The 14,001-nt window shown below is 38.3% G+C and overlaps 1 protein-coding gene across 24 annotated transcripts in view; it reads left to right on the top strand.

Moving 5' to 3' along the window:
• The window catches only part of MBNL1 (muscleblind like splicing regulator 1), a 196,859-nt gene that overhangs the window by 49,070 nt on the left and 133,788 nt on the right, over nt 1–14,001 (top strand). For 14 of the 24 annotated variants that reach the window (XM_045812368.2, XM_045812345.2, XM_045812418.2 and 11 more), the window contains exon 2: nt 5,311–6,319. The exons of 6 other annotated variants lie outside the window; for them this stretch is intronic. In XM_045812368.2, coding sequence (XP_045668324.1) covers nt 6,146–6,319 — 174 coding nt within the window. In that variant the 5' untranslated portion in view covers nt 5,311–6,145. Of the gene's footprint in view, nt 1–4,016; nt 5,101–5,310; nt 6,320–8,631; nt 9,083–10,864; nt 10,966–11,523; nt 11,673–14,001 lie in introns of those variants that run through there. 4 more of the 24 variants (XM_087870289.1, XM_045812352.2, XM_087870293.1 and 1 more) reach the window with 4 other exon arrangements.

The following is a 14,001-nucleotide window of genomic DNA, read 5'->3' on the forward strand; positions in this document are numbered from 1 at the left end:
CTAACTGCTCTGGGATGCACTAGGACCAACCTCCCTATATTTGGTTCAGAAGAACTGAAATGATTCTTACATGTATATGTAATTTAACCTTGCTCATAGAGTCCATCCAGTTCTCCAAAACAGAATTTCAGTCTCCTGCCTTGCAAGCCCCTGTTTACCCTCTATGGCCGTGTGTAAGCAACCCTTTAATAGACGTTTATACGAAGCCACCCACTGCCAGCTTTGATGCTAATGTATATCAATTGCCGTGAGATTCATTACTAGTAATTTGCCACAGTTTTACTTCATCCTTGATCCTTTTCTTAGCTTCCTTCCCTCCAGCTTTACATTTTCTTCTTTTCCTTTCTAGTTCTCTCTTCATATCTTAAAGTAGAAAATGTATGTGATTTCTGGTATCACTCAAGGAGAAACTGGATCTTGATTCTTACGGCAGAACCTGCTTATTTGTAGAACTTGTCACGTAATGTGAGGAGCTCTGTAGGTTAGTGTTTGCAATCTGATCAGTACGTATAAGAGGACTTGTTACAGAAGTTTTAAACAGTTCGATTCTTACTGCAAAACTATTAAATGGTCCAAGTTTTTTGTTTTGTTTTGTTTTTTTTTGTTTTTTTTGTCGTTCAGGGAAATTCATTATAGTATGTTGAAGTATAGGTCAGAAATTTACTTCAGAAGCAATGTAGCTGTTAGTAAATATCTTTACAGTAGAAATATTTCCTTCAATAATTATTTACAAACAACACATATTTTTAGGGCAAATATGTTTGTAAGGATTCTGACAATGTGGACATTACCCACACACTTTTAAGCACCTTCTCTATCTATAGAATAAAAATCCATTACCAGTTGAACTAATGTTTTGGGAATTCAGTATTGATCCAAATCCTATACAATCTTAATTTACCAGTACACTCAATTAATGAAGATTTCCAGTCTTCCCTGATGTTCTTCTGTTTGAAAAAAGAGAAAGATTATAGGACAATAATCTGATATCAGCAATTTAGATATAATCTCAGGTCATTACCCCGTGCCCCAAGGACTGGAACACACATTGCCAGGTGCAGCTACACTAACAATGCATACAGGTTGGTGTCCATTTTGACTGCTCGGTCTCTCTGCCCAGATACTAGGGAACATTTTGTTGATCATGTTTGCCTATATATTTCACAGTTAAACAGCATGAAACTTACAAATATGTGTGTATCTATAATTTTTTCAGTAACCCTTTTTGAAGTGAATAGAGTATCTCTGCTGTAGAAAATAAAAAATGTCCAAAATACACATTTGCAAGCATTTTACTAACTAAAGTATATTTTGTGCCTGAGTGAGATGGAGCCTTGAGCATGGCAGAAAGGAAAAATAATCAACTCTAGAAATTGATTTTGTGGTTGTATTTAGACATAACCACTGACCAATAAAGATATTTCTAATGGTACCATTATCCTTTCTCACGCTGTATGCCCCCCATAAATCATGATGAACTATTTCCTTGGTGTTGGGGATACATCCTTATGTACATGTTTATTCCTGTGAGTTTGAATAAAATTTATTCATTTATCAAACATTTTAAAAACATCTGTTATGTTCCAGGAACTGGGATTAAAAAAAATGTCGATAGATCCTGTTGTCAGGGAATTTATAACCTTGGGGCAAAAGTTCCAAGAGCTACGAAGTACTGAGGATATTCTGAGATGGAATCGTGTTTAGCATAGTTGGCCTAGCCATCGAGAGAAGGTGATATTTGAATAGCAACTTAAACAAGAAGAGATTTACCAAGCTGAAGGGCTGAGGAAGTGTGTCACACCAAACAAAAGGTTAGCGTGTAACAAGTCCCGGGAGCCTACACCAGCATGGCGTATGCCAAGAACCTTCCCAGCTCCTGGCGGCTCCTCTCTATGGGGGAGGATCCTAGAGGGGCAGCAATGGGAGAAACCAAAACGTTAGAATGTGTCCGTTCAAGACAAGAGGAAAGGTTCAAGAAAGAGGGAACTGTAACTGCTGTTAGAGGTCAAGTAAAGATAAGGACTAGCATAGTCTTTGGATTTGGCTTGAATTGGAGCATCGACGGCCATCGCTCAACAGTCAAGTGATGAGTGTGGAGGATCCCATGGGTACAGATTCAAAACTGAAGAAGCAGAAAAACAGCACGTGTAGATGATTCTTTAGACATTTGTCTGGGAACACCCGATGAAGAGCATTAGGGAGAGGAGGACACATAGCCAGGCAGGGTCCCCTTTCTCCTGCCACGCCATCCCCTCTAGTTCGGAGCTACCTCAGCATGCCGAGGCCTAAGAGAAAGCGTGTAGGCAGGGCATTCACAGGTTGAGGGAGGGTAAAGGGAACGATATTTTGAGAAGGAGCAAGTCAAGGCAGATGCTTAATGGTATGCAAGGGAAGGCAAAACTGGAAGACTAAAAGGAAAGATACAGAAAGATAGTTTAAACATGGGTGGCGGGAAGGTGAGAGAGTTCATGCCCAAGGGCTACTCTTTTGACTGTGAAATATTTGTGACATGTAAGATCATCGTCTGCTGCTAGTGAGAGGAACATGGAGGAGGAGGGACTTGAAAGTGTTGAAGGTTTAGAAAAGCTGCCATGTGGAATGTCCAAGGGAGCTGTCCAGGGCTGGGGGAGGATTCCTAGGCAGCGGGAGGGCCTTTGTGACTGGAAAGATAGTAATACATAGAGGCAGTGATGGGTTTGTGTGTGTGTTTGAGTGTTTGTCTTCATGTGTTGTGTTATACGTGTGTTTATATGGTTGTGTTCATACTTGTGTTTGTGTATTTCCGTGCCCTAGAGGCAATTCCCGTCCAGGTGTAGTAACCGATCATTTAATTTATCAGAGTTATGGAGCTCCGTATATTTTCCATCCCTGTGCTGGGCCCTGGGGTTCTGAGACAAGTGACATTGTTTCTGACATATAATTTAGCGGGTCATATATAGAAGCGAATAACACACCATATTGGGGTGCAAAGATAATTCAGAAAAGACCATGTTAATAAATGGGTGGATGGAGATGGAGAATTGCCATCTTGGGAGTTCCTTGAGGAAGTGACGTGTTAGCTGGCTTCCAAAGGAGGTGAATGGTTGCAGGGGAGGCACTCGAAGATTCTAGTGAGAAAGATAGAAGAGATTGTTGGCCACAGATGGGTACATGCTAAAGGCCTGGAGTAGTTGAGAAATCCTGAGTATAGAGCACAGTCAGGAAGATAGATGAATCTTAGAGTTTATGACCGACTCGACTTTGTTTTTACATAATCAGGAGTTAGAACCAGAAAGTTTTTTAAAACCAAAAATTTTTCTAAAGTTGCTCTTTTTAACCTTTCTCAAAAGTTGTAGTCTTACTACAGTGTTTCCCAAACCTGGTATCTGCTAGTTTTTGTTTTTTGTTTTTAATTAGTATTAAGAACGACAGTATTGGTGTGCCTGGGTGGCTCAGTCGGTTAAGTGTCTGCCTTCAGCTCAGGTCATGATCCCAGGGTCCTGGAATCGAGCCCCATGTTGGGCTCCCTGTTCCGCGAGGAGTCTGCCCTCTCCCCCCCACCCCCCACTCATGCTCTCTCTCTAGTGCTGTCTCTCTCTGAAATAAATAAATTCTTTTTTTTAAAGAATGATAGTATTAATCCTAAAATAAATTTTTAAGGGGGTACCTGGGTGGCGCAGTCGTTAAGCATCTGCCTCCAGCTCAGGGCGTGATCCCAGCGATCCGGGATCGAGCCCCACATCGGGCTCTTCCACTGGGAGCCTGCTTCTTCCTCTCCCACTCCCCCTGCTTGTGTTCCCTCTCTCGCTGGCTGTCTCTATCTCTATCAAATAAATAAATAAAATCTTAAAAAAAAAAAAAGAAATTTTTAAGAATTCTGCTAGATATCTATAGATAGATCTATTTGGGATCTGTATTTACATATTCATATCCTCTATTCCAATTTCCAAATTATGGTTCCATATGTACCATATGCCAATTGACCGCATTTGGCCTTCAAAGCAGTAAGTGTGATCAAACACTATTATATTGTGCCAATGCCTCTTTGGAGTGTGAAACTTTTGGAGTTATTAAAGTCTGTTTCCTTTGTTGGCAACAATCAAAAGAAAAAAGAAACGACCTGTGTACTTTTGTTTCTGTAACTACTGAGCATTTTCTGAAAGTTTTTCCATCCCCATTGAAAGAGAAAGTAAGTTGTGAAAGGCAAAAATGCCCTGCTGCAGGGAGCAGTCCCGTAGTAGTGCCGAGTTAATAGATCATTAGGCAACAGGGGATCCTCCAGCCCCCAAACTCCGGCTTCATTCCTACCTCCGAAGTGCATCACACAGCCCAAATCAAATTGCTCACTTAATATTTAATGTTTCTGCGATGGAATCACTTTCCCCCTTGAGGTTGACTTCAGATTTGCCAGACACACTGACAACACTGCACTCCTTATTTTCCCCACATGACCTCAGCTTCTGCTTAAAAAATGTTCAAATAAAGGATGCTTTTGTTCGCATCTCGCCTGCCTGTGATATATTGACAAAGTGTCTGCCCGCTGAATGGAATAGTTTTACAGTATGAGTGCTGCTTTCAGCGGAGGGGCAGGACTTGGGCTTTAGAAGGAAGTGAATTGGATAGGTCAGGAGAATGTACCATTTGTAAACACCCCTTTCCTTTTTTATTCACGTGTCAGGACAGAGGGAGCAGGCTGTTCAGTGCCTGTCCCTGCGCAGAGCCAGAGGGAAAAGCAGCTTGGAAGTCAGCTGCAATTTTTAAACCTTGCTTTTTATTCCCCGGTAATGCTCTTCAAGTGCTTGGACTTGTCTTAGAAGCTGTTTTGAAACTAACATGGTTTAGTCCACTAACTGCATGTTGGGTAAATTCAAAACCCACATGCTCGTCCTCTTGCAGTGGAATAAGTCACATCTGATGGACATTTTCTGTGCTTATAGCATAGTAATGAACGTCTGACAGGCGCGACCTTTCATAAGACAACCCACACTATTGGCTTTCTGCCCAGAATATTGCTGCAACACTATCTGTGATTGGTTATCTCTCTATCATGCATTGCTTCACAAGGGGAAACGGCCCCTTTTTTTAATAAATCTACGATGGCTGGCTGCAATATGCCTCACTGTAAGTATTGTGTGTGTGTGTGTGTGTGTGTGTGTGTGTGTGTGTGTGTGAGAGAGAGAGAGAGAGAGGGAACGAGCGAGAGACAGACGGAGAAAGAGAGAAGCTGACTTGAATATTACTTAGTCTGGTAGCACATGGCAAGGTTGTGATACTGTAGGACATCAGTGAAGTGCTACTTAGTAAATCTTAACCTATCTCTTTTTTCTACAGGTTGGTACTAAGAAGTGCCTTTCCTGACGTCTCTGCTGCTTGGACCCGCTTCTAGAGCAGTCTCTGCTTTTGCCTTGCTTGCTGCCAGCTAGACTGTGACGACAGCACATCCACCCTCCACCTCTAGCCCAGACACCCCCATTTCTACTTATAATCAAGACAAAAGCTCTAAGTATCTGGCATTGCCCTAGGCTGCTTTAGTTTTAAAAGAAAAGTTTGCTGAAAAAGTAAGATCTCTTCTGCCAGGAAATCAAGGAGGAAAAAAAAAAATCATTTTCTCGATTTGCTCTAAACTGCTGCATCTGTCTATGCCAAACTAATCAATACCGATTGCACCACCAAACTCCATTGCAAATTCAGCTGTGAGGAGATTCCCTTTCAGACAACTTTGCTGAAAGCAGCTTGGAAATTCGGTGTCAAAGGGTCTGCCACGTTTTCATGCTTGCATTTTGGGCTCCAAATTGGCACTGGGAAGGGGTTACTGAGAGCACAAGGCTGATTCGAGGCCCTACTTTTAAACGTTCATCTACTTAGGATTCTAGTATTTCTCTAAAAACCAAAACCTCTTTGAATTAACAGTTTCATGCTGTGAATTTCTAGTGGGAGATCTTTTCCTTGATATTGACAACACAATTTTCCATGTACTTTTAAAGCAGGGAGTGGGGAAAAAAAGTATTTTGGAGGGGACATTTTCATCATCATTTTACAGTTTTATCAGTTCAACTTTTTTTTTTTTTTGGTTGGTGTTGCTGGTTTTTTGTGTTTTTTTTTTTTAGTGGGGGGGGTTGGGTTTGTTGGTTTCACTGAAAAATTTAACTACCTGTAAAATCTAAACATGGCTGTTAGTGTCACACCAATTCGGGACACAAAATGGCTAACACTGGAAGTATGTAGAGAGTTCCAAAGGGGGACTTGCTCACGGCCAGACACGGAATGTAAATTTGCACATCCTTCGAAAAGCTGCCAAGTTGAAAATGGACGAGTAATCGCCTGCTTTGATTCATTGAAAGTGAGTAAATATTATATTATTTTAAGGATACGCAATAATTGAATAAAGGGGCTATGGACATGTAGTCCATTGAGTTTGGAATTATGGATTGCTTTGTTAATAGTTTAGTTATGTGGTGTGTTCTTACTGATGTTTTTGGGGGTGGGGGACTTTTATTGAGAAGCGATAGAACCATGTCTGGTCAAACTTTGTTATGAATAACTTCATCAGTCCTTTAATGCTATTTTTTTTTTCTAAAATAGAAAGTATCCTCATACTTTTTACTTAGTAATAGCAATGTCAGTGTCTATCTATAGGAATAGTAAATATAGATACATAGGTGTGTTAGCATATGCATAGATTATAGAAGGCTATAGCAATAGCTGAATGAAGATGATATGTTTTTCCTTGTTTGTAAAGGTGCTGTACTGTTGTAAAAGAACAGATTTCTAGGCAGCTAAACTTGGCTAGACTTTTTATATTACCATTTTTGACATTATGGGTTTCCTTTTGATTGGATAAGCATATTCTTCTAAGTCTAGAAGCAAGGCATTTTGTGGAAAATAGAGAAGTAAGGTTCCCCTTCTGCTCCAGTACCCTTTCTGAGGCATAAGCTTTGTTGAATGTTGAGTTTTATAAATAAGTAGAAACTTTTTAAAGTGCTATTACTTGGATTTTTTTTTTTTAAGCCCCTAAACTTCTGATGTGAAATAACTTAGTTTATTTTGTTGGATCCTGATTATTTGAAATTTGTAACAGTCTCAGCTAGAAGTGTTAAAAGTTAGCTTTTGTTGGGTACCATAATACTGAAAGATCCACTTTAGTATATCTTGACATTCAAAAATGTCATTGGTTCTTATTTCAGGTATCAAGTTTGAAAAAGCGCCTTTTAAAAGATAGCATATGTGTCTTTATTCTGACATGCAAGGTCAAGACTAGAAATGTGAAGATTCCTGGGTACTTTCACTTACTTGGTTTAATTGAATTGCCTTTGAATACTAATGTGCCAGTAGAATTCACTCTTTGAACCTGTGGAGGGGGGTGTCACTATCATTTCTACATCTGTAGAGAAGTAAAAGTTTCACAGATCCATCTTGTCTTTTGCAAAAAAAAAAAAAAGTGCTATTATAATAAAAATGCTTTCTTCAATAACGTGGGGTGAATTAACTGAAATAGTCAGCTCATATGTTAACTCATAACTCACCGTGATCACCTTGATGTGTTATGAGTTAACGTATGAGTTGACTACTTCAGTTAATTGCTTCTTGGCTCAGCTTGGACTGCCTGCTTTGCTCAAGTTTCGCCAAAGACTCAAGGATATCATCTTCAGAGTAGGATATCAAGGGAGGTGTTCACAATAACGAAGATATCTTATAGTTTATTTTATTCTTAATGTCATAGTTATAAAAATCAATAAGCCAAAAGTTATAAATTACCATCGGGCCTTTCTCTTTCTTTCCTTTGAAAGGCATCGATGAAGGGCACAGTGGTTGGACCTTTGTGAATGAATATTCCTAAATTCCTGCTGAGTGAATTTAGGTACAATTAGAGATGGGGAGACCCATAAAATGAGGGGCAAATGGCTAATTACACTTGTCGGTAACCAGCTGTGTCCATAAGTAACCCTGTTTTGACCCAATTACTAGTAAATCCCGTTTTTAATCCTACAGACAGTTGATGGTGCACTCGTAGCTACAAAATGAAGGACATTAAACTTGGCTGTGACATTGAGTGGTTTCACAGAAGACCTGACTCCACAGCATTTGGAAACATTGTGAAACGTTAAAATTCAGTTGCTATTTTTCCATCTCAAAATATTTTTTTAGTGGCTGCTCACTTGTGGACACAGAACAGTCTCCCTTTGAGTAAAACAGCAGCATTGCTTAATGACATGCTGTGTGGTTAACAAGATTGAACTGCCACATCAAGGACTTTTTTTTAATAATAAGTAATTTCAAGATTTAAATTTACTTATGAAATGAACTCATTATAGCCGCTAATCAGTGCAGACTTTGTCCTTACTCTTTGTCTTTCTAAGAGAAACTGAAATTTAATTTATGGTGTCTAAAACTTGGTAAAATATTTTGATTTGAATAAGAGGAAAAAAACAAACACAAAATTTATTTGTGGTGGAGGTTCATACCCAGAACAATAGCTCCTAAAATGTTAGTGAAATAACCAAATAAGAATTTATTTAACAAATTTGGAATATGGAATTAAGTATTCATGTTTCAAAACCACCTTTCTTAGATATATATTTATAACTAACACACTATGTGATTTTTTTTCTTTTTTTCTTTTGTTTTTTTTTTAATGTTTTTTTTTTTTTTATTATATTACGTTAGTGATTTTTAACGCAGTATTTAGATTCCTGCCTTTTAGGTAGTTTCTTCCTGTATTCAATTTTGTGGCTAAAATAGATCAAAAACATATTTTAACAGTTAAGGTAACTCTGTGACTCATGCTTGAAGTTCTGAAATTTGGGAGCATTATGAGGTTTCCATGCCAATAACCACCAGATCATTTGTATTGTTTCAGAGAGTAAACAGAAGGAATTTAGAAAACTTGTAATATCCTGACTTCTTAATAATTAAGTGTGTTGTATGTATTCCTACAAACCATAGTCCAGCCTTTTGTGAGTTCTTGAGCCACGAGATGGAGGTAGCCTGTGTAATCTACTATTTTTAGCAAGTTAGGAAAGCAAACCAAATACTCTGTGAGAGGACCCTGTGAAATGGCTGTACCCTTCAGCTGTGCTGTTGCAGACTTTGGCCAGGCTCCCAGGTGACTTACGTTCATAGCAGACTTCTACTTAGGAGAATTCGTTTCATTAAAAACAGAAGTCGAACAGTTCAAAACAGTATTTATGTAAAAGAAATCAATTGGCATATTGCTGAAGGTAATAGGAAGAAAATCAGCTGACAGTTATTTTAGGTGCATATCGGTGATTTCAAAGTTTAAATAATTAACTTAGATTAAATTTACTGCGTGAAAACAGAATTCTGTATCGTAGTAGATGTGTTGCTAAGTGAAATGAGAGTACATGATAATTAGGAATATGTGTGTATATTAAGTATGTTGGAAATAGAATAACAGGAAGAGACAGCAAAAGCTGTAATGTGTGTTAGTTTATAAATTAAACACTATTTTAAATACTTTATTGTTCTTACTTAATTTTGCTTTTGTACTTGCTGTCTTAATTGACAATAGTCTAAGAATATATTCAAATTGAGAATGAGATCTCTTTCACACTATGGATTTGAGTATTTTAGTTACTTCGGAAACGGTGAACATTTGAAAAGGTAGATTACTTTAGGCTGGAAAGGATTTTTCTTTCTTATGGCTTGTGAGAGGGAAACCAAAGAGAAAAAAAACTGAAAGAAAAATGTCAACACTGCAAGCTGCCATTAGAATACTATATTTAAGAAATGGTTCAAATAACAGTTAATTGGCGAGTTACCTATTTTCTTCAGTAATAATCAACTAAAATTTAGGTAGTTGTTTAAAGAAAGCTCAGAATGTATTTTAATGTGATGTCAAGTTATTCATGCTATCGAAAAAGTATGCTTTCACCCTATGATTAACACAAAAAGACTACTGCTTATTGAATTTTTCTTTTTCAAATATCCATTTTTCAGGTGTAGGAGGGAGGGGGATATATATAACCTTCATATTTACTATCTATTTTCCAAAAAATCTAGCAAAATTCTTTCACCTTTGAAAACTTTACTCACTTGTTTTCTTATCAAATCAGGCAGTTTTGTTTTAGATAATTAAGCGTTCATTTCACTATTCTACACGTTGGTGTATATTTATAGCCTAGCCAATCAGATTTGTCATAGACACATCAGAGATCAGATTCCGCTGCAGAGTGGCAGGGAACCAAGGGCCCTGAGTGAACACATTTAAGGTGCTTCTGAGGACCTAGCAGAATAAATGGATTCAGCTATTAGAACGCATACAAACATGTGAATATCCAGGTAAATGAGCAACTAGAAAACTTAAAGACAGTACGGAAAATCAGGGTTCTAGTTTGTCACACAGGAACAGGGTGGCATAACATGATTATGAAGTGGTCCCAGAGGTTTTTATAGTTAAATTGTAGGAGATCCTCCATTGTTAGCACAGCGTATTTCCAACAGGTATTTCCAATTGCCTGTGTTGCTGCTGCTCTTTCTAAGTTCCTGGCATCGTCTTTTCATCCTATCTTTTAAACCAGTTTAACTGGTAATCCTAACAAAATGGTATTTGCAAATTTCACACTACACATCCAATTCTGAAACTTTGATCTCATAGGCTCCTAATCGGAATACCTTTTACCAAGAGTTTTGTTGTTGTTATTGCTTATTGCTTTGCTAATGGCACCTCCCATGTGATGTTAAAACTTGGACAGATGAGTAGGTGTGCATGTGACTCTGTAGGTCCACATTCAGTTGTCTTTCAGTGACAGGTTAACATCGGACTATCTCGTTTCCCCCCGATGACTTAGGAGATGAACTAACTAGAAGGCATATCTTGTGAAATAGTGTGTATTATGTAAAAGTTCAAATTGTATTTCCTAAACAGAATCTTCCCAACTTTGTCAAGAATCCCCTCTGAATGCACTATGATGTCACCAACTCTGATATGATCTTTTAATGAAATTCTCAACGGCTGCAGCTGCTTTGGTAGTACTTACAGGTTTTTCTGTTTTTGTTTGTTTGTTTGTTTGTTTGTTTAAAGATTTTATTTATTTATTTGAGAGAGAGAGAGACCAAGGATGTGAGCAAGCATGAGTGGGGGCGGGGAGGGGATGGAGGGAAAGGGAGAAGCAGACTCCCCGCTGGCCAGGGAGCCCTAGCTGCAGCCCAGTCCCAGGCTGTGGAATCATGACCTGAGCCCAAGCCCGACGCCTAACCGACTGGAGCCACCCAGGTGCCCCAGTACTTACAGTTTTATTCAGTTACCTATTTATAGTCTCAGAATGAGAATTTTTTTTAGAAAAATAGTTTTTAAATGAGTTAAGATTTTAAAACTTGGACAGATTTCAAGTCATGTTTTGAATCATGCTACCTGAGGCTCTAATTCTAGAACTAGTTATTTCGTTTCCTTTCATAAGATTTTGGTACACTGCATCTATTTTTCTTTTTCTGGTTAAACGTCCCTTCAGTTCCTGTGTGACAAACAATTTAAACCTAAAGCAATGTGGCACTTAGAATTGAGTTCAACCTTTAATTGTAGTTCAGACTTCTGAAGTAATGCAGAATTCTGAGTCCACGAATAGCCTCAACACAGTTCCATGAAGAAGGCCGTTACTTACCTAAAAGAGTTGGTGCAGGGTGGGGCAACTCTTCTATCCAGGATGTGTGTGACATACTCGCAGTTCACGCGAGAGGTGAGAAATTGAATGTTTCTCAGTTCCAGCACAGATACCTAGGGACCTCGCTTGGAAAGCTTATCCTGTCATTTTCCTTGCCAAGGATAAGTAGAGGATTTCAGCTATCAGCATCACTAATCTGTTACCTTTCATGCTGAGCAATGTCTCTGCCTTCCCACAGTCTTAGACAAAGCTTCTTATTTTCTTACAAAGAGATACTGTTGAGGAAATTCTGAGGGTTTTTTTTTTTTTTTTTTAACTTTCGCAAAAACACATTCCATGCTTTTAGATAAGGGAGCAATTTTCTATGTTAACAGGCCAAAAATTATGACAGTCAGTGGGAAGTGGATTAACTAAATAGATAGTGTTTGATTTAGCACTAATGATAGTTATTAATAAGCAGAAACTTCAGTAAAAGCAACTGGGAAGGCTCATTAGAATTACTTAGCTGTTTGAAGTAAAATCGATTATTAGAATACTGATTCCTTTCTTTTTTTTTTAGAGTAGTGATTTCTTTGTGAATTTCACTATAAATGAGTCATTCTGGTGAGATCTTATTCTAATAGTCATTTATAATAAACAACTACATAGTTTTTATTTCATACATATTTCTCATGCAAATAACATCAAATGCATCTCACCTGCAGCATTATCTATCATCTTTTGGCACCTTTTTGAGTACTTTCACTTTGAGATAAAGTTTGATTTGTTGTTGGCGATAAAACTTTCTATATTGTAAGGACTTGTGCTTTGAAAATACTGATAGTTATAACCCCTCATATATTATAATTCGATTGAATGGCTATCTCCTCGATACCTTTGGGCCTCGGCAATCTCTGACTTTCACTCTTCTTGTGTTATCTCTGGGTTCTTTCCAGCTTGCTAATAGTCCCTAGCTTCAGAACCGTTGGTTCTGATCCTTCTTTATATTTCTCTCTGAAGTTATGCAGAAATTACTTAGACATTTTATCTTTAAGGAATTGTGTCCAGCACTGAGTAATAGAGACACCTTTCCCTTCCCAGCATGTGGCATAAACGGATTAAGTGTTGATATGTTAGTCAGTTGTCCAGGTCTATATGATGACACCACAGTCACTAGAACTTGGGTGTCTTCACCCATAGTCCTCAAGAGCACATGGCTTCCAGCATGAGGATTATTTCAAAATCACAAGGTGTCCAGTGCAGCCCCGGCCATCATGTGTTCATTCCAGGGAGCAGGAAGAGGCAAGGGCAAAAGAGATGACAGCCTCGCCTACTTAGGCTTCCTTGCCTTATGGTCCTCTGAGCTTCACCCAGAGATTTATCCTGGCCTCTCATTGGCTGGTTTTGGCAGCAGGCATAGCTGGGAACTATAGTCTTTTTAAAAATATTATTATTGTTTAATTTTAATTCCAGTATAGTTAACATACAGTGTTCTATTAGTTTCAGGTGTCTCATATAGCAGGTCAAGCAATCGTATACATTCCTCAGTGCTCATCTCCGTTAGTGTGCTCTTACTTCCCTTCACTCTTTCCCCCACCCCCACCCACCTCCCCTCTGGTAACCCTCAGTTTGTTCTCTATAGTTAAGAGTCTGTTTCCTGTTTTGCCTCTCTCTCTCTCTTTTTCTTCCCCTTTGCACATTTTTGGGAACTATAGTCTTTTCACTGTTGTCCTGATGAAAATTGGGCCTCTGGGTGGATAAGGTAGAAGGGAGCGTGGATGTTCAGAAGGGCACTCACCGGGATGAAAGAGCTAGAGATGTTTTTTTTCAAGAAAAAATTCAGAGTCAAGTAACTTTCCCTGAAAAATACCTAGGTGTGGGGGATGCTAAGGGGAGACCACAGCTGAAGAGAAATTTATATCTTCTTATCTTGGCAAACATATCATCATTAGTCTCCTGTCCTCGATAACCAGAGACATTTAGACAACTAAATCATGATATATTTAGTCAGTAAAACCTGGCATGTCACAAATGACTGCTTTTTAGTTATATAGAAAAAGGACATTGCTTCATTTTTTATTTTTCCTTTGGCAGTACATACTTAATATGTATGTGTGTATGTGTGTGTGTGTGTGTGTGTGTGTGTGTATATATATATGGTAATATAATTATAACTGAACTGTAACAGGAATTCATGTCATAAGAACAGGTCTCAAGGGACTTTATACAACAGAAAACTCTGTAGTTACTCTGATATCTGTTTCTGCTTCTTCCATAAATATATTTTATTTTTATTTCCTCTCTATGAAATAAAATGAGTTAATATTTATTGAAAATTATGATATGCCGGTCAGTATTTTTGGTGCTTTTAATTTTTTCATAGTATTTAGTTCTCACAAAAGCTCTTCGAGAGTGGCTGATATTC

This window comes from Ursus americanus, chromosome 20 (assembly GCF_024610735.1).
Source record: "Ursus americanus isolate L20-20 chromosome 20, mUrsAme1.1.p, whole genome shotgun sequence".
NCBI lineage: Eukaryota > Metazoa > Chordata > Mammalia > Carnivora > Ursidae > Ursus > Ursus americanus.